Here is an 18,325-nt window from a genome sequence, read left to right as displayed (position 1 = left end):
CACACAAACACACGTTGCAACGAATCTGCGTTGATTCGTTGCAACGGAGAGACCTATCTAGCTAGCAGGTGGCGTGTGAGCTGCCGTTTCATAGTTGCCACACTCCCCCCGAGTGAAAATAAAATCCCCCCCCCACACGGGCGTGATTTTCGGCCGAAAATAAAGGGAAAAATAAAGGGAAAATAAACCAGCAAACGGGGCTGTGTGGTCCTTGGTGACTTAAAACAGCTCTGGAGAGGGACTGCAGCTGGGGAAGCCTCGCTGGGTAAATGAAGGCTCGCCGGTTCGTTGATCTCCGCTCGCTCCGAGAAAAAAAAATGGTGATCGCTTCGCCAGAAGATCAGAGGGGAGGGACTTTGCAGAAACTGCAACAGAGGGAGGGACTTTGCAGAAACCACAACAATGGTAACGCACAGATTGGTTGCAGGAGTGTAGCGCTTTCCGGAGGGTGAATCCACTTTTTGGGATTTCCCTGAAAGCGCTACAACAAAGCGCTTTTTGCGGATCGGTTTCAGGAGTGTGGCAGATTGTCTGCGACATTGTGCATAACCACATTTTTGTAGCGATTACAATTTGCCACACTCCTGCTACAAAGAATCTGTGTGGAATGGCCCTGAGTCTTCCCACTTCCTTGTGCGGAAAAGAGCCTGCATGGTATAGAGGTGAAGAGCAGCAGACTATAATCTGGAGAATCAGGAGGTTCAATTCCCCACTCCTCCTCCTGCACATGCAGCCCCCTGGGAGACCTTGGGCCAGTCACTGTTCTCTCAGAGCTCTCTCAGCCCCCCCCCCCCCGACCTCACAGGGTATCTGTTGTGGGGAGAGGAAGAGAAGGGGGTTGGAAGCCCTTTTACGATACTTTAAGGGAAAGAAAAGTGAGGGGCCAAATTAAATTCTTCTATTTATGCTTCCTTTAATGCAGGCTTTCTCAACCAGGGTTTTGTGAACCACTGGGATTCCATGATGGCCCTAGAAGGGTTTCCTGAATGGGCGGGAATTAATTTTTTATATATTTCTTAAATTTGTTAAACATCTATTGAGTGATATGACCTTTTGAGATTGGCGGTATATAAATATAAATTAAAAAATTTATGGTCATGTTGACCTGCCCAAGCGGCCAATGAGAGGCCTGGAGGGGGCTGGAAGGGGAGGGGCCCTGGGTGGGCGTGTCCAGAGCTCTGCTTCCCAACTGTATTCTGCCCCATCCCGCCTCTTCTGAGGTTTCTTGAACATTCTGAAGGATGTTTTGGTTTCTCGAGGGTAAAATATGTTGAGAAGGGCTGGCTTTGAACATAAGTGACCCACCAGAGGTGTGAAGGAATGGGTCAGTTACTCAAGAAAGGTTATAGCAACCAAATGAAGACACGCTGAAAGCCCTAAATGAACACAATATGGACACCTTGGGCTGTGGTGCTCCCCTCGCCTGTGTACGTGGTCCATGCAATGGAACTTGGGCATGAACACATCTGCACGTGGTCTGAACACCTGCACATGCTACTGGAGTTCAGCATCTTCACTCCCTGTGTTACTTTAGTCCCTGTTGCTTGCTATGTTTTAACTGAGAAACACCAGCTATGGGTCCCCCCCCCTGGTAGAAGATTGGACAGGGCTCCCCCCTGGAAGATACACTCCCACCCTGGTCCATCCATTGGCGCGGTCGGTTGTCCTACCTCTCCCCTAACCACCTGGTTGATAATTGGAGCTGTTAAGATGGACTGTTATTTCTGCCATATGGTTTTGTACTTTTTGTAATTTTATGGGGTTTTAAATTGGGGAATGTATTTTATTGTATTGAATTTGTAACGTAACCCGACATGAGTGGGCATGCTGAGAGTGGAGGGTAACAAATTTATTAACAACAACAACAACAACAACAACAACAACTTTCAGAGTGTTGCAACTTTTGTAACAGTGTCTTGCATTTATATACATACATGATCAAAAAAGAGGAACCCATCATGCGTTGCTGCCTGAAATAAATTGTTCTAGGTTGTTTGCTAGTTTCCACTGAAATCCGACCAGCCTTCCTTTGGTATAAGAGAAGAAAGCAAACTTTACTTTTTAGAGATGTCTGCCTTGTGAATGTTGGCAGAGTTTCAAGATGCAAAGGAGGAGCACAGCACCAGCATCTTAAAGAGTAAATAGCTTTATCGAGAATCATAGAATCACAGAGTTGGAAGGGACCTCTGGGGTCAGAGAAGAGAAACAACTATGTGAAGACAGGAGAGGAGAGAGAGAGAGAATCCTAACAGTCTAACTGGCTAACTGTCGTCCTTCTGGAGGCAATCGGGGAGGACGTGTGCTTCAGGGAGCAGGAAGTCTCCAACCCAACCAATCAGGAGGAGATTATCTGAAAACTACCAGGAAGTTCCTATTCCAAATAGGCCAACTGCACTTCTCTTCCGATGCCCCCTCTGGGATGTTCTCCATATGCTGTTGAACCACGCTCTGTACACATCTGGCATCAACAGTGAAGACCAGGGTAGTCAAACTGCGGCCCTCCAGATGTCCATGGACTACAATTCCCATGAGCCCCTGCCCCTCATCTAGCTCCATGTAGCTTTAAGTTGCAGATTCCCACAGTGGTTGTTGCTAGGTAGTCACAGTAATCCAAGTGTCAGTTTCCCTGACTAGAAAGGCAGTGGGAGGAGGTAGGGACCCTTCAAGGCCTGTTCTGGCCTTTGAGGGAGAGTTGATGTCATTCCAGGAGATCTCCAGGCCATCTAGCCACTCCCCCTCTTCAAGACAGGACCAGCCTCAAGCATCCAGGAGAAGGATCTGTCCAGCGCCTGCTTGAAGACGGCCAGTGAGGGGGAGCTCCCCACCTCCTTAGGCAGCCCCTTCCCCTGCTGAACTAGACTCCTAGAATCCCAGAGTGGGAAGGGGCCATGGAGGCCATCTAGTCCATCCCCCTGCTCAGTGCAGGATCAGCCTCCAGCATCCAGGAGAAGGATCTGTCCAGCCCCTGCTTGAAGGCGGCCAGTGAGGGGGAGCTCCCCACCTCCTTCGGCAGCCCCTTCCCCTGCTGAACTAGACTCCTAGAATCCCAGAGTGGGAAGGGGCCATGCAGGCCATCTAGTCCACCCCCTGCTCAGTGCAGGATCAGCCTCCAGCATCCAGGAGAAGGATCTGTCCAGCCGCTGCTTGAAGACGGCCAGTGACGGGGAGCTCCCCACCTCCTGAGGCAGCCCCTTCCCCTGCTGAACTGGACTCCTAGAATCCTAGAGTGGGAAGGGGCCATGCAGGCCATCTAGTCCACCCCCTGCTCAGTGCAGGGTCAGCCTGAAGCACCCAGGAGAAGGATCTGTCCAGCCGCTGCTTGAAGACGGCCAGTGAGGGGGAGCTCCCCACCTCCTGAGGCAGCCCCTTCCACGGCTGAACTAGACTCCTAGAATCCTAGAGTGGGAAGGGACCACAAAGGCCATCTAGTCCCACCCCCTGCTCAGTGCAGGATCAGCCTCCAGCATCCAGGAGAAGGATCTGTCCAGCCGCTGCTTGAAGACGGCCAGTGAGGGGGAGCTCCCCACCTCCTCAGGCAGCCCCTTCCCCTGCTGAACTAGACTCCTAGAATCCTAGAGTGGGAAGGGGCCATAGAGGCCATCTAATCCAACCCACTGCTCAGTGCAGGATCAGCCTTATTCCTGGGTAGGAATGTACAGGATAACATGATCCTTTAGTTACTGCAGTTCCAAGTTCCGTAAACCTTTAAAGGTCCAAACCATCACTTTGGAACTGAACTTGGGCGTAGACCAGAAGCCCATGGAACTGCTGTTCAGATGGGCTCTCCAACTCCACATTCCATTCCATACAGGGCTTTAGGGGATGTGATTCTCAAGACCATCACTGGTCCCCCCCCTAATGCTCCTGCCATTGGAGAAATGGAGAGTGAACTTTGTACAGACGAAGATATCTGCAAGGTGCTCTGGCAGCTGGCCAGATGCAGGGAAAACCTCTTTGGATGTTTGCCCGGATAGGGAAGACCCCCCCCCCCCACCATGAGCCTGAAGAGGGACAAGACACAAGAGACGGCAGCGTTCTGGAGCCGATTGGACAGTATTTAGCACACCTTGTACAGAGTGGTTAATTAGATAGTGACCTAATTTAATTAGATAGTGACCTGCTAAAAATCTGTACCCCCCAGGGTGGCTCTGTGTGGACGCTGGATTTCAGCCCTGAGTCCCAGGGCCACCCACTAATGGCTGCAGGTATTAAAAAACGGTGTTCCAAAAGAATTCTCAGGCATTGCGGATGGTCTGGACCCTTCCCCACAATGGGTAGAAATGAACCTGAACTCCCTAAGGGTGGGCGCATCCCTTCCCTCCTTGGGTCACCCCGCCGCATGCCTGACCAAAGGGAAGACCCTGCAGAGTGCCCTGCGCACCTGTTTCATTTGGAGGCTGTAGATGAGGGGGTTCAGCGTGGGCGGGAGGCTGAGGTAGAGGTCTGCCAGCAGGACCTGGACGTGAGGCGGTGCCCGGTGAGGAAAGCCCTGGATGTAAATGGAAGCCATCCCGGGCAGGTAATACAGCAGCATCACACACAGGTGTGAGGAGCAGGTGCTGAAGGCCTTGAGCCGCTCTGTCCTCCCACTCAGCTTCATCACGGCGCTGACAACCAACCCGTAAGAAACGGCAATGAAAACGGAGTCACTCCCCACAATCAGGGTGGACCCCGCCAGGGCGTAGAGGCGGCTGGCTGTGGGATCGGCACAGGCCAGCTTCACGACTGCCAGGTGCTCGCAGTAGGAATGGGGGACCCACCGGGAAGCGCAGAAGGGCAAGCCGCTCACCATCCAGCTCAAGGGCGCCATGAACAGGACCCCTCTGAGCAGAATGGCCAGGCCGATGTGAGCCACCCTTGGGGGAGTCAAGATGGCCTCGTATCTCAGCGGGTGGCCGATGGCGACGTAGCGGTCAAAGGCCATGGCCAACAAGACCCCCGACTCCATCGCCGTCATGGAATGGATGAGAAACATCTGGGCAAGGCAGGCCCTGGAGTCGATCTTCGGAGAGCCCCTCCAGAAGATGTCCAGCATTTTGGGCACCACGGATGTAGCCATGACCACGTCGATCACTCCCAGCATGCCTAGGAAGTAGAACATGGGGCTATGCAGGGTGTGGTCCAGTCGGATGGCCAACAGGACAACAGAGTTTCCGAAAAGGGCCACGACGTACATGCAGCAGAAGGGGAGGCCCAGCCACAGGTGGGCAGATTCAAGCCCCGGGATGCCCCTCAGGAAGAACGTAGATGCGCTGGAGTTGGAGTGCAAAGCCATTTGGGGAGAGAGCATGTTCTACTGAAAGACAAAACAGCACTTTTAAAGACAAGGCCCTGCATTTCAAGCCGTTAGCAGAAATAGCATTCTGTCTGGGACACAGGAGGCAATTTACTCTCCTTGTGCTAGAATTCACCTCTACAATTTCCCCCCATCTTACTGAAGAACTTAAGATTTGTTGCAGTTTATTCTTACCCTAAAAGAGCTCCTTGTGGTGCAGAGTGATATGCAGTCTGAAGCTCTGCCCATGAGGCTGGGAGTTCAAGCCCAGCAGCCGGCTCAAGGTTGACTCAGCCTTCCATCCTTCTGAGGTTGGTAAAATGAGGACCCAGCTTGCTGGGGGGTAAATGGTCATGACTGGGGAAGGCACTGGCAAACCACCCCATACTGAGTCTGCCATGAAAACGCTGGAGGGCGTCAGCCCAAGGGTCGGACATGACCCGGTGCTTACACCCTTTACCTTTACCTTTATTCTTACCCTACCTTATCCTCACAACTGTCCTAGGAGATGTTATTTTATTACTATAAGAGGGATTATGCATGGGGAGGAAAGGACGGGCTGGTGCTTGCATGGTACCAGGACTATGCCCAGTTTATGCATAATGTCAGCACTGGCCTGGCCATCTCCCAGCCCAGCCCAGCCCAGCCCAGCCCAGCCCAGCCCAGCCCAGCCCAGCCCAGCCCAGCCCAGCCCAGCCCAGCCCAGCCCAGCCCAGCCCAGCCCAGCTTTAGGGCCCCCGATGGCCAGCGGAAAGGGGACACTGATTTTTTAGCATTCCCTTTTTTTGCCGCAGCTGCCACCAGTGGCTATGCTGGGCCAGACCTGTGCCTACAGGGAAGAGCCAGGCCTGCCAGGCCCTGCTATCCGCCCCCACATCTATGGGGTCCCATCAGGGACAGAAAATTCAGCTCCACGGCAGCATGGAGACAAATGGGGTGTTTTATTACCTTCTGCAAAGGTGGGATGGCATTAGCAAGGATTTTGACACAAGGATTTTGAGGCTGAAAACTAACTAACTAAGAAGAAGAGTTGGTGCTTATATGCCGCTATTCTCTACTCACTGGCAGTCTTCAAGCAAAGGTTGGATACACGCTTTTCTTGGATGCTTTAGGATGCTTTGGGCTGATCCTGCGTTGAGCAGGGGGTTGGACTAGATGGCCTCTAGGGGACCTTCCAACTCTATGATTCTATGATTCAAAGGAGTCTCAAATCAGCTTACAATTGCCTCCTCTTCCCTCTCCCCAAAACAGACCCCCTGTGAGGGAGGGGAGGCTGTGGGAGCCCTGAGATTACTGAAGAAGAGTTGGTTCTTATGTGCCGCTTTTCTCTACCCAACGGAGTCTCAGAGCGGCTTACATTTGTGTTCCCTTTCCTCTCCCCACAACAAACACCCTGTGTGAGAAGGGAGGCTGGACTGGATGAACCTGAGATTACTGAAGAAGAAGAATTGGTTCTTATATGCCGCTTTTCCCTACCCAAAGGAGTCTCAAAGTGGCTTACAGTCACCTTCCCTTTCCTCTCCCCACAACAGACACTCTGTGAGGTGGGTGAGGCTGAGAGAGCCCTGATATCACTGCTTGGCCAGAACAGCACTAACAGGACTGTGACTAGCCCAAGGTCACCCAGATGGCTGCCTGTGGGGGAGGAGCAGGGAATCAAATTCAGCTCACCAGATTAGAAGCATCACTCTTTAACCACTACACCATGTTGTCTCTAACTAACTAATTAACTAACTAACAGAAGCACAGACCTACCTTCACTTGACTCACCTGGACACATCCAGGCAGGACGAGGGATCCCTCAGCCTCCAGGATCTGGGTTCTGGTCAAGGAATGTATGTTCTGTTTTTGAAGCCATTCTGCTTTGCAAACCTGGCTGGTGTTTTGATCCTTTGGTCGACTTCCCACCCCCCTCAGGGGACAGAGAATGCCCCGATAGGCAGGGGTCACAATCCGCCCTGAGCCCTGCATCTCCTTTGGTCTGAGGGATGTTGACGTGGTATCATGGAGAGCTGGGAGCGGTAGCCGAAGACCTGGGGAATTAGCAGCAGCCACCCTCTCCGCCTGGGCTTTCGAGGGAGGCCTCTGAGGCTGGTGTCATGAAGGGCACCCGTTCTGTTCCTCGTGAAACTTCATAGAGGAGTTTCAGTAAAATCATGGAGTGATTGGAATAAAACAGGCACAGACTCCTTTGATAACGACTGAGACATACAGCCCTCAGCAGAGCGTGGGTCAATACGGGAGACAGCCAGCCATCCTCAAGCAGCCAAGCTGCTGGTGGAAGGAAACGGGTGGTGGGCTGGGGGCTGGGGGCTGTGGGCTGTGAGTGGGTCTTTGAAGAGGAAGGAGCGGACAAACCCCAGGATGGGCTGGCCCGAGCAACCTTTGCCGAATTTTGACAGCTGCCCATCAAACACAACCGCAGCAGGCAGGGAGGCCTGAGGCCTGGGAAGCAGAGCCACACACTGGCTGACACAAAACGGTTGCCCAGGAGGGAGAACCGGACCCCAAATGGTGGCCACGGCACACCCACAGCCAGGGGGTCTGACCCAAGTGGGAATCCTATCCGGCCACAGATGCCTGCTGGGTAACCTTCCAGCCAGAAACGCACTCAGCCTCACCTACCCAACAGGGTTGTTGTGAGGATGAAATGGAGAAGAACAACTTAGGCTGCTTTGGGTCCCACCGGGGAGAAAGGCGGGGTGCAGATGACACAAATAAATAGCGGCAGCTGTGGCCGAAGCAACATTTTAACGGACATCTGCCTGTGCATGCAAGTCGGGGTTTTCCGGGGGTGGGGGGTTGGGTCAGTTCCCAGTTCTGCTTGTAACATGGTGGGGTCCTAATAAAGAGCTCAGAGAGCTACCCTTGGCCCTAACCCAGAAATTTCACCTGGTCCAAAATGCTCCCCTGCAGGTCCTCACTAGAACACTGTGGAGGACTCCTACTAGGCACCAGGGGTGCTGCAGCAGCTGCATTGGCCCCCATTGGGGTTCCGGGTTCCCTGCAAGGTTCCGGCTCTTCCTTCAGGGCCGTACGCTGTCTGGGCCCTGCCTCCCTGGAGATGTTCCCTGGAGGGCTCTTCACTCTGCCTGGTAATCCCCGGGCCAAAGGAGGACCAGCTGCCCTTGAGCAGGGCCAGGGCGTTTTTGGTCCTGGCCCCTGCCTGGTGGAAGGAGCTCCCTGAGAACATCAAGGCCCTAGCGGAACGAATGTAGCTCTTCCGCCAGGCTTATGGTTGAGGCCAGTTTGGACAAATAAAAATGCCAACCATAAAGGTCCTTCTTCTTGCCTGCCCCAACCAGAGAACCTAATGAGGGTTATCACCCATTGCTTGGCAGATTGTCCATTTATTTGAACTGTTTTAATGTGTTTTAAGAGCCTCTTGTGGCGCAGCGTGGTAAGGCAGCCGTCTGAAAGCTTTGCTCATGAGGTTGGGAGTTCGATCCCAGCAGCCGGCTCAAGGCTGACTCTGCCTTCCATCCTTCCGAGGTCGGTAAAATGAGTACCCAGCTTGCTGCTGGGGGGTAAACGGTCATGACTGGGGAAGGCACTGGCAAACCACCCCGTATTGAGGCTGCCATGAAAACGCTAGAGGGCGTCACCCCAAGGGTCAGACATGACTCGGTGCTTGCACAGGAGGGGACACCTTTACCTTTACCAACAGCTGCCTTGGTTGCCAGTGGAGTTCCAGATCAGGTTCAAGAATCTGGCACTGATTCTTAAGGCTTTATGTGGCCCTCTCTCAATATATGTCCCTCAGAGGGCACTATGCTCAGCAAACACCCATGTGCTGGTCACCCATGCCCCAAGGACATGTGCTGGTCTCAAGCTGAGCCAGGGCCTTTTCAGCCCTCGGTCCAACCTGGAGAGATGAGATGCCTGCTGACATCTGGGCCCCGATGACTTATTATTGTGGTTGTGGTTGTTGCTGTTGTTGTAGCAGTTGTTGTTGTTATTTTTATTTTTATTTCCCACCACTCCTGTGACCAGCTCATGGCGGGTTACAATTGTCCACAATTAACACCCCGTTAAAATTTAAAAGGGTCATAAAAATTACAACACATAAAGAACATGGCAGTATAAATCCCCCCTCTCTATAAACATCATCCAATAGGGCAATGGCAAGAGGGGGGCCCTAAGCTGTCCCCCCCCAGCCTCCCCCCATCTCCATCGCAAGCCTCCTCAATCGACTCCCCCCTCCCCTGTTATTGATTTGGGGTCCTCTCCGGTCTAAGGTAGCTGGTGGTTGGCAGGAACAGGGAGGGGGTGGTTTTTATATATTGTATGTTATTGTAATTTTATTATTGTAATTGATTTTACTGAATGTGTTTTATTGTGTGAAACTCCTGACCCCATGTGGGGAAGGGGGATATAGGAATTAAATTTTAATTTCTAAGTGCCCACAAGTTGCTTCTCACGTCTGGTGATCTGATAAATTTATATCCCCCCACACTTTCTATGTTCCCTACTTTGGGTCTTGCAGAGTGGGGGTCACAGCGTCCTGGAGGGGGTCAGTCCATCTCTTATCCTGCTGCCTTCAACTTTTCCCAGCACATAGCTGTATCATGATGTGGATGCCCAATTTGCAGCTCAAGAGAGCCAGCAGGGCTTCGTAGCCTCTAATACGGAGAACCGGGTGTGATTCCCCGCTCCTCCTCCACATGCGGCCAGCTGTGTGCCCTTGGGCCAGTCCCAGTTCCCTCAGAGCTCTCTCAGCCCCATCCACCTCACAGGGTGTCTGTTGTGGGGAGAGGAAGGGGAGGTGATCGGAAGCCGCTTGGAGACTCCTTCAGGGAGTGAAAAACAGAGTACACAAAACAACTTCACCCTCTGTTAATGGGGGTAGTCTCTTGAGCTCAGTGGACCTGCCCTCCCTCTGATGTTTTAGCTCAGTGTATAAAATGCATCCAACTGTCCATTGTGGCTGGAAGCAGCATTCATGTGCAGCCCCCAAGGCCCAAGAGCGCATGGCCCGTGCCACAGTGGTCAGGCCCAGGTGATGCAGCCAGGCAGCTCCTCCTACAGCCAGCTCAGAGGGAGCCTTGCGCTGAAGGGGGAGTCCGGATGGAAGGGCAGAGCAGAAAGCCAAGAGGTTAGAGGCAGCGCGAGGGGGCAGCGGCCGTGCACAGGGGGCCAGGGAAGCTTGCCTAGGAGGGCTTAGGGACAGGAGAGCCACCGTCCTTTTGCTCGTTCTTCCAAAGACCTGGAGGAGCAGGTGTCTCAGCAGTGCTTAAGGTGGCCAACCTCCAGGCAGGGCCAGGAGTTCTCCTGGGATTACAACCCAAGCAACCTCCAGACTACAGAGGAGAAGACGGCTATTGTGCCCCAGTGAGGCCTCACCACAAATGCTGCCTCCCCCACCCCAGAGCCACTCCCAAATTCTCCAGGGATTTCCCAGCAGTCTAGAGTTGGGAGTCCGCAATGAGCTACCTGCCTGATGAAAGAATGTGTTTCTTGCAAGCCGGGGAGGTCTGGATCAGAGATGGTCGCTTGGATGGGATTTTTCAAAGAGGTGAGGAAACATCATGTCGCGTTTCTATCTCTGGTGGACGTCTTTGGCATGGGTGGGGGGGGCTGATGGGGGTGGGATCCTGCCCTGCTGGCCACTGACCGTCTGGCCATGGGGGAGGGAGGGTACAGTTATCCTCCAAAGAGGTTGGAAAGCAGGAGAGAGATTGGTGCGCCTCAGGAAGCCAAGTGCCACTGCTTTAGTCATCCTGCTCAGAAAGAGGAGGGGGAGGGGGAGGAGGAAGAGCTGCTTTCCCAGCTCTGACCCAGCAGCGCTCTTCTGAGGGTCTTAACGGTCTCTGTGGTTGTCATGCAGGTGGTGAAACGGTTCCAGAATCCAGGCCCCAGTGATGCTGCAGTACAACCACTCCAGCCCCCCCGTCTTCATCTTGGTGGGGATTCCGGGGCTGGAGGCCGCCCACTTCTGGATCGCCTTCCCCTTCTGCTCCATGTACATCATCGCCCTGCTGGGGAACGTCACCATCCTTGCAGTGGTGAAGAGGGAGCCCAGCTTGCACCTGCCCATGTACAGCTTCCTCTGCATGTTGGCCGTGATCGACTTGGTGCTCTGCACGTCCACCGTGCCCAAGATCCTTGGCATCTTCTGGTTCCACTCGCACACCATCGGCTTCAGAGCCTGCATCGTGCAAATGTTCTTCATCCACGGATTCTCTGCGGTGGAGTCGGGGGTCCTGCTCGCCATGGCCTTTGACCGCTATGTGGCCATCTGTGCCCCTCTACGTTACACGGCCATCCTCACGAGGTCTGCCATCGCCAAGGTGGCCTGGGTGGCCTTCCTTCGGGGCATTGGATTCATGACCCCCTTGACCTGCCTGGTGAGCAGTCTGCCCTACTGCGGCTCCAACGTCATCGCCCACTCCTACTGCGAGCACATGGCAGTAGTCAAGCTGGCCTGTGGAGACACCACGCCCAACCACATCTATGGGATCACCGCGGCCACCTTTGTGGTGGGCTCCGATTCCGTCCTCATTGCCCTCTCCTACGGCTTCATCCTTCGGGCCGTCGTGGGGCTTTCTTCAAGGGAGGCCCGTCTGAAGTCCTTCGGCACGTGTGCCTCTCATATCTGTGTCATCCTCATCTTCTACACCCCTGGACTTTTCTCCTTTTACACCCAGCGCTGGGGACACAACATCCCAACACACGTCCACATCCTGCTGGCCGACCTTTACCTCCTTGTGCCCCCCCTGCTCAACCCCATCATCTACGGCATGAAAACCCGGCAAATCCGGGAGCAGGTTCTGAGGCCTTTCTTCCACAAAACACTCCAAGGTGGGACCTGATGCCAGTGGGCATTCAAGATGGCGGGGAGGAGAACAGTGTAAGCCAGGGGTAGGCAACCTGTGGTCCTCCAGATGAGCATGGACTACAATCCCCATGAGCCCCTGCCAGCAAACACTGGCAGGGGCTCGTGGGAATTGTAGTCCATGGACATCTGGAGGACCACAGGTTGCCTACCCCTGGTGTAAGCCATTGGTGGTCCCAGCCACCATGAAGCAAGAAGCAAATAGATAAAGCACAGAAGCTGACCACAGTGCCAGCGGCAAGATGGCTGTGACTTCAGTATCAACCACTAGGTCATCTTCCGGGTGAAGTCTGAAAGGGCTGCCTTGTCCTGTGATTTGGGCAACAGACAAGGCTTCACCCAGCACTCTGCCAGCCTTGCCATCTCTTGCCACGCCAACAACATCCATGGCAAAACCCACCGTCATCTTTGTGGCCGCCCCCCTTTTCCTCCTCCAGACTTATGACAGCTTCAAGACTCTTAGCAAGCCCAGAGGTCCAAGCCCAGTAAGGACCCTGCATCGTGTCCTGCATAGTGCCAGGGGTTGGACTAGATGACCTAGGAGGTCCCTTCCAACTCTAGGATTCTAGGATTTATGATAGATAATGATAATTTCATTTATGATAATTTCATCCGGAATGAAATTAATTCAAATTCAAAAGAAATTCAATCTAAACATCCTGAAGAAGTTCCTGACAGTCAGAGCGGTTTCTCAGTGGAACAGGCTTCCTCGGGAGGTGGTGGGTTCTCCATCTTTGGAGATTTTTAAACAGGGGCTGGAGAGCCATCTGACGGAGAGGCTGATTCTGTGATGGCTCAAGGGGGTGGGGCAGGTGACAGTGGAGGAGCGATTGTGATGTGAGTGTCCTGCATAGTGCAGGGGGTTGGACTAGATGACCCTGGAGGGCCCTTCCAACTCTATGATTCTATGATTCTATGATTTTATGACCCAGGTGTGTTTGGCAAACCTGAGCGCCACACTGCGCCTGCTAAACTTTCTATATACGAAAAAAATGGACGATTCCAAAATAGTGACGAAGGAGAGACAGAATCTATCCAGTGGCTTAATAAAGCATAAGAAAATAAAAAGTCTCTTATGTTATTTATTCAGGCTTTAACATATTAACTTATGTTAATAATGGCATATTTGTGCAATTTCTGTAATTGCTAATCTGTAACTGCTAGGGCCATTCCGCACGAGTTTACTATAGCACTAGTCTTACATTTTGTTTTCGCCACTAAAACTACATTCCGCATGACGTCGTGAGCAATCTGCAACACTCCTGCAACACTAGCGCCAAAATCGCTTCGTTGTAGCGATTTCTGGGGAATCAGGAAAAGTGGATTCACCCTCAGAAAATCGCTACACTCTTGCCAACAACCTGCAACACTTGTAAAAAGACCTGTGCGTTCCCAGTGTAGCGGCTGCAACAAAGTCCCTCCCCCTGGCTCTCTCCGCTGAACTTCCGGCGAAGCGATCGCCATTTTTTTCCCTCGGAGCAGGGAAAGCAACGAACCAGCGAGGCTTGATTCACCCAGCGAGGCTTCTCCAGCTACAGTCCCTCCACAGAAGCGCTTTAAATCTCCCCTAAGTCCCCAAGCACAACACAACCCCCTGTTCGCCAGTTCCCTTTAATTTCGGCCAAAAATCGCACCCGTGTGTGTGGGGGGGATTCTTTTTCCCACCTGGGGGAGCATGGTAACGATGACTCGCCAGCTCACACGCCACCTAGATGGGTCTCTACATTGTGAAGAATCAAGACATATTCGTTGAAACGTGTGTGTGTATTTTTTAACTGTGCTTAAAGGGAAAGGGGCTTTGTGGGAGCATGATAACAACCGCCCATTGGCTGTTCTGTTTGATTGACAGCCAGGGGCGGGAACAAGCACAGAAAATAGGTTGAGGGACTTGGGAATGTTCAGCCTGGAGAAAAGGAGGTTGAGAGGGGACATGATAGTCCTCTTTAAGTATTTGAAAGGTTGTCACTTGGAGGAGGGCAGGATGCTGTTCCCATTGGCTGCAGAGGAGAGGACACGCAGTAATGGGTTTAAACTACAAGTACAACGATATAGTATAGATATCAGGAATAAATTTTCACAGTCAGAGTAGTTCAGCAGTGGAATAGGCTGCCTAAGGGGGTGGTGAGCTCCCCCTCACTGGCAGTCTTCAAGCAAAGGTTGGATACACACTTTTCTTGGATCCTTTAGGATGCTTAGGGCTGATCCTGCGTTGAGCAGGGGGTTGGACTAGATGGCCTGTGTGGCCCCTTCCAACTCTATGATTTTATGATTCTATGACCCTTGGGGTGACGCCCTCCAGTGTTTTCATGGCAGACTCAATACGGGGTGGTTTGCCAGGGCCTTCCCCAGTCATGACCGTTTACCCCCCAGCAGCAAGCTGGGTACTCATCTGTTGGAAGGCAGGTCAAATATGAGCCTAGGACCATTGTAGGGGTAGACCATAACCACATAGTTTCATTAAATGAAAACAAATTCTCTGGGCCAGATTAATTGCATCCAAGGGTGCTAAAAGAACTTGCAGATGTGATTTCTGAGCCATTATTTTTGACAATTCTTGGAGAACTGGTGAAGTTCCAGAAGACTGGAGGTGGACAAGATGGGGAATTACCAGCTTTCCACCGGGCCTGCAAGACGGAGCTCTTCCTCCAGGCGTATGGTTGAGGCCAGGGTGGAGTCCGGGGATTTCAATCTTGGATCCCCAAGGTCCTTCAAACCAGCACCTTCTCTCACTGGAATCGACGGTATGGCTTCTGGCTGAACAAGGCGGGTCAGAATTTAATATAAAGGATACGGCCGCTGCCGCCTAATGTTTTATTGTTTAACTGGGAAAATTATGGGGCTTTATTGTATTTTAATGTTTTATCATGTGAAGCGCTGCAATACCTGTTGGGGAGCGGCAGTATACAAATTTAAAAATAAATAAATAAGAAGGGGGAAAAGGGTTACTACCAACCCGTCAGTTTGACGTCAATAGATGGCAAAATTTTAAAACAAATCATCAAGCAGTTGATCCTTGAGCAGCTAGAGCAGATGGCTGTAATTACTGTAATTACTAAGAGTCAGCATGGCTTTCTCAAGAATGTGTGAAAAGGATCTGGGGTCTTAGTAGACCATCCACTGAACATGAGTCAACTGTGTGATTCAGTGGCTAAAAAGGCAAATGGGATTTTGGGCTATATCAACTGAGTATCATGTCCAGATCACGGGAGGTGATGGTACCGCTTTACTCTGCTCTGGTTCAGCCTCACTTGGAGTCTGGGTTCAGTTTTGGGCACCCCAGTTGAAGAGGGATGTTGACAAACTAGAACGTGTCCAGAGGAGGGCAACAAAGAGGGTGAGGGGTTTGGAGACCAAGACTTATGAGGGAAGGTTGGGTGAGCTTGGTCTGTTGAGCCTAGAGAGGAGACGACTGAGAGGGGATCTGAGAACCATCTTCAAATACTTGATGGGTTTTCATATAGAAGATGGAGCAGAGTTACTTTCTGTTGCCTCAGATTATCTGATCAGAATCAATGGGTTAAAATTAATTTAAAAGAACTTTCGGCTAAACATCCAGAAGAAGTTCCTGACAGAGTGGTTCCTCAGTGGAATAAGCATCCTTGGGAGGTGCTGAGTTCTCCGGTAGATTCGGCAGGGCATCAGCCAGTGCAGTAGGTGGCTGGTCCACCAGCCAGATGGCAAGTTTCTCAGCTGAGCCCCACTCTAGGCCCACACCTTCCATACCTGGGATGGCTGGCATGGTGGGTGCCCTGAAGGAGAATGACTCCCAGACCAGCAGAGGCACCCTCCTCTGTGGCCATGAACTTGGTGCTTTCACTGGGTTGCCAACTTTGGGCTGGGAAATTCCTTGATATTTTAGGGCAGAGCCTGGGGACAGTTGGGTCATAGAGCCCCTCCTCCAAAGCAGCCATTTTCTCCAGAGAACTGATTGGTGTCAGTGGGAGGGTTGCCAGCTCCTCCCTGGCCACTGGCACATGATGGGGAGGTTGGGTTCCCTGGAGATTTGGGGATGGAGTGTGGGAAGGATAAGGACCTCAGTGAGGTACAGAGTCCACCCTAAAAAAGCATCCGTTTTCTGCGGGGGATCCGTTCTCTGCAGCCTAGAGATGAGCTTAAATTCTGCCCCACCAGCCCCACCTGGTCACCCTACTCTTCTCGGCTACAAACTGGTTGCATAATTACAACCTTTAAAAATGGTCAGCCTACCCCTGATCACATAGGGCTCTCTCTAACCCCACCACAGCTGAACCATCACCAGCCCCAGTGAATTGGGATGTGAGGGGACGCGTTTCCAAGTCAGACTCATGACACAAGCTTTAGAGTTACCCCAAATCTTTATTAGACTGGATGTTTTTTTTTAAATGCTTCTCTCTCTCAGAAGAAAAGCCACCCATGTGCTGGGACAAGGGCACATCCAGGCTGCCGAGGAGGGTGGACACCCTTGGATGGAGCACTTTATGCATCTTCAGTGGCTATGAATGATTACAGTTTTCCCCTTAAGGAACAGCCGGGAAACACTTTCCCGGATCTCCTTGGTCTTCACCCCATAGACAATGGGGTTCATCATGGGGGGCAGAAGAAGGTAAAGGTTGGCCATGACAATGTGAACATGAGGGGCAACGCTATGGCCCCCAAAGCGGTGGGCAAAGAAGGTGAAAAAAGCAGGCGTGTAAGAGATAGTGATTGCGCAGATGTGAGCCGTACAGGTGCCAAAGGCCTTGCTCCGAGCTTCCTTAGAGGAGAGCCCCACCACAGCCCGCAGGATCATGACGTAGGACACGGTGATGCAGAAGATGTCAAAGCCTCCAATCAACAGGGCCACGGTGAGCCCGTAGATGGCATCGACGCGGATGTTACCGCAGGCCAACTTCACCACCGCCATGTGGTCGCAGTAGGTGTGAGCGATGATGTTTGCGCCACAATAGTGCAGCCTCCCGACCAAGAAAGGGAAAGGAAGGATGAGGACCACGCCTCTGAGGAACGTGGCCAGCCCCACCTTAACGATGATGGGACTGGTCAAGATGGTGGAGTATCTCAGCGGGGAGCAGATGGCGACGAACCGGTCCAGCGCCATCAGCATGAGGACACCGGACTCCATTCCGGTGAAGGTATGGACCACGTACATCTGGACCAGGCAGGAGATGAAGTCCATTTCTTTGTGTTTGAGCCAGAAGATGCAGAAGGCCTTGGGCATGGTGGATGTGCCCATAACGATGTCTGTGACGGAGAGCATGCAGAGGAAGAAGTACATGGGTCTGTGCAGAGCCTCCTCTGTCCAGATGATGTAGAGAAGGCCACAGTTTCCCACCATGCCGATGAAGTACATAGAGAAAAAAGGGAAGGAGATCCACAGGTGAGCATGTTCCAGACCTGGGATCCCATTCAGGATGAACCCCAAGAACACCTGTCCCGTTTCATTGGAAACTGCCATGCTGGGTTCGCAAAGGACACATTCCACACCGAAGAGGTTAAAACTGGAACACAGAGAAACAAAGGGGTTGGAAGTATACAGCCATAATTGCCTAAGCGGAATGAAATCTCAGCAATATTTTTATTGTTATTATTTATTATATTGGTTACCTGGCACACTCAGTCCAGCCGGCTCACAGCAGTTTACAAACAGTTAAAATACAATACAACAATACCACAAAACCCTGAAGACCCCAAACTCTACCCATTCTCCCCCGCCAAACTTGATGGACACCTCTTCAGCCCAGTGTCCCTCGTACTCCAGCCCCCGCAAGGCAATGGGTAAGCAACTGGTGGTCAATGACATCAAGTATCACCAACATATCTAATAACATGAGATGTGCCAACCTGCTTCTATCCAACTGGCACCAGAGGTCATCATTCATTAGGGCAACCAACATCGTCTCCAGGAGGAAAGCCAGACTGGAATGGGTCAAGTTTCCTCCAAGTATGACAGGAGCTGACCTGTGGCGGCTCTTTCAAACACCTTTCCCAGAAATGCAGGATGCGAGACCAGGTCCCACAGGTTACGCGATGGCTTTTCCACAGCCCCCTTTAGCCCCTCTGGAAACTCCCCTGATGTAAGGGAGAGGTTGTTAATATCCATGAGGGGACCTCCTATCTTCTGGTCACCCAACTTGAGCAACTGGGAAGGACAGGGATCCAGGGGGCATGTGGTTGCCCTCACCCGCCCCAGGAAATTGTCCACTTTGGTTAACAAGAGCTGCCTGAAGCCATCAAATGTA

The 18,325-nt window shown here is 52.2% G+C and overlaps 3 protein-coding genes across 3 annotated transcripts; 1 reads left to right on the top strand and 2 right to left on the bottom strand.

Moving 5' to 3' along the window:
* Positions 1–4,327: 4,327 nt before the first annotated feature.
* Positions 4,328–5,275, bottom strand: LOC143840537 (olfactory receptor 52I2-like). The gene has a single exon (XM_077344149.1). It carries the CDS (start codon positions 5,273–5,275, stop codon positions 4,328–4,330), a length of 948 nt encoding a protein of 315 aa, XP_077200264.1.
* A 5,861-nt stretch (positions 5,276–11,136) lies between these two features.
* LOC143840536 (olfactory receptor 52P1-like) lies at positions 11,137–12,087 on the top strand. Its single transcript, XM_077344148.1, has one exon. The coding sequence runs from the start codon at positions 11,137–11,139 to the stop codon at positions 12,085–12,087; it is 951 nt and encodes a 316-aa protein (XP_077200263.1).
* Positions 12,088–16,575: 4,488 nt separating this feature from the next.
* LOC143840535 (olfactory receptor 52N4-like) lies at positions 16,576–17,886 on the bottom strand. Its single transcript, XM_077344146.1, has 2 exons — positions 17,756–17,886; positions 16,576–17,584 (listed from the first exon to the last, which is right to left on the bottom strand). The coding sequence occupies exons 1-2, from the start codon at positions 17,884–17,886 to the stop codon at positions 16,576–16,578; spliced, it is 1,140 nt and encodes a 379-aa protein (XP_077200261.1).
* Positions 17,887–18,325: the final 439 nt, after the last annotated feature.

This window comes from Paroedura picta, chromosome 6 (genome assembly GCF_049243985.1).
Source record: "Paroedura picta isolate Pp20150507F chromosome 6, Ppicta_v3.0, whole genome shotgun sequence".
NCBI classification, from domain to species: Eukaryota; Metazoa; Chordata; class Lepidosauria; order Squamata; family Gekkonidae; genus Paroedura; species Paroedura picta.
The sequence above is the reverse complement of the archived record's forward strand: the minus strand, read 5'-3'. Positions and strand labels throughout refer to the sequence as shown.

Excerpts from the sequence above, each read along its gene's own strand:
- LOC143840537 (XM_077344149.1), bottom strand. The coding sequence starts at position 5,275 with ATGGCTTTGCACTCCAACTCCAGCGCATCTACGTTCTTCCTGAGGGGC.
- LOC143840536 (XM_077344148.1), top strand. The coding sequence starts at position 11,137 with ATGCTGCAGTACAACCACTCCAGCCCCCCCGTCTTCATCTTGGTGGGG.
- LOC143840535 (XM_077344146.1), bottom strand. The coding sequence starts at position 17,886 with ATGTCATTGACCACCAGTTGCTTACCCATTGCCTTGCGGGGGCTGGAG. Across the intron at positions 17,585-17,755 it reads GGGGTCTTCAGGGTTTTGTG|TTTTAACCTCTTCGGTGTGG; the intron begins GTATTGTTGTAT and ends TCTGTGTTCCAG.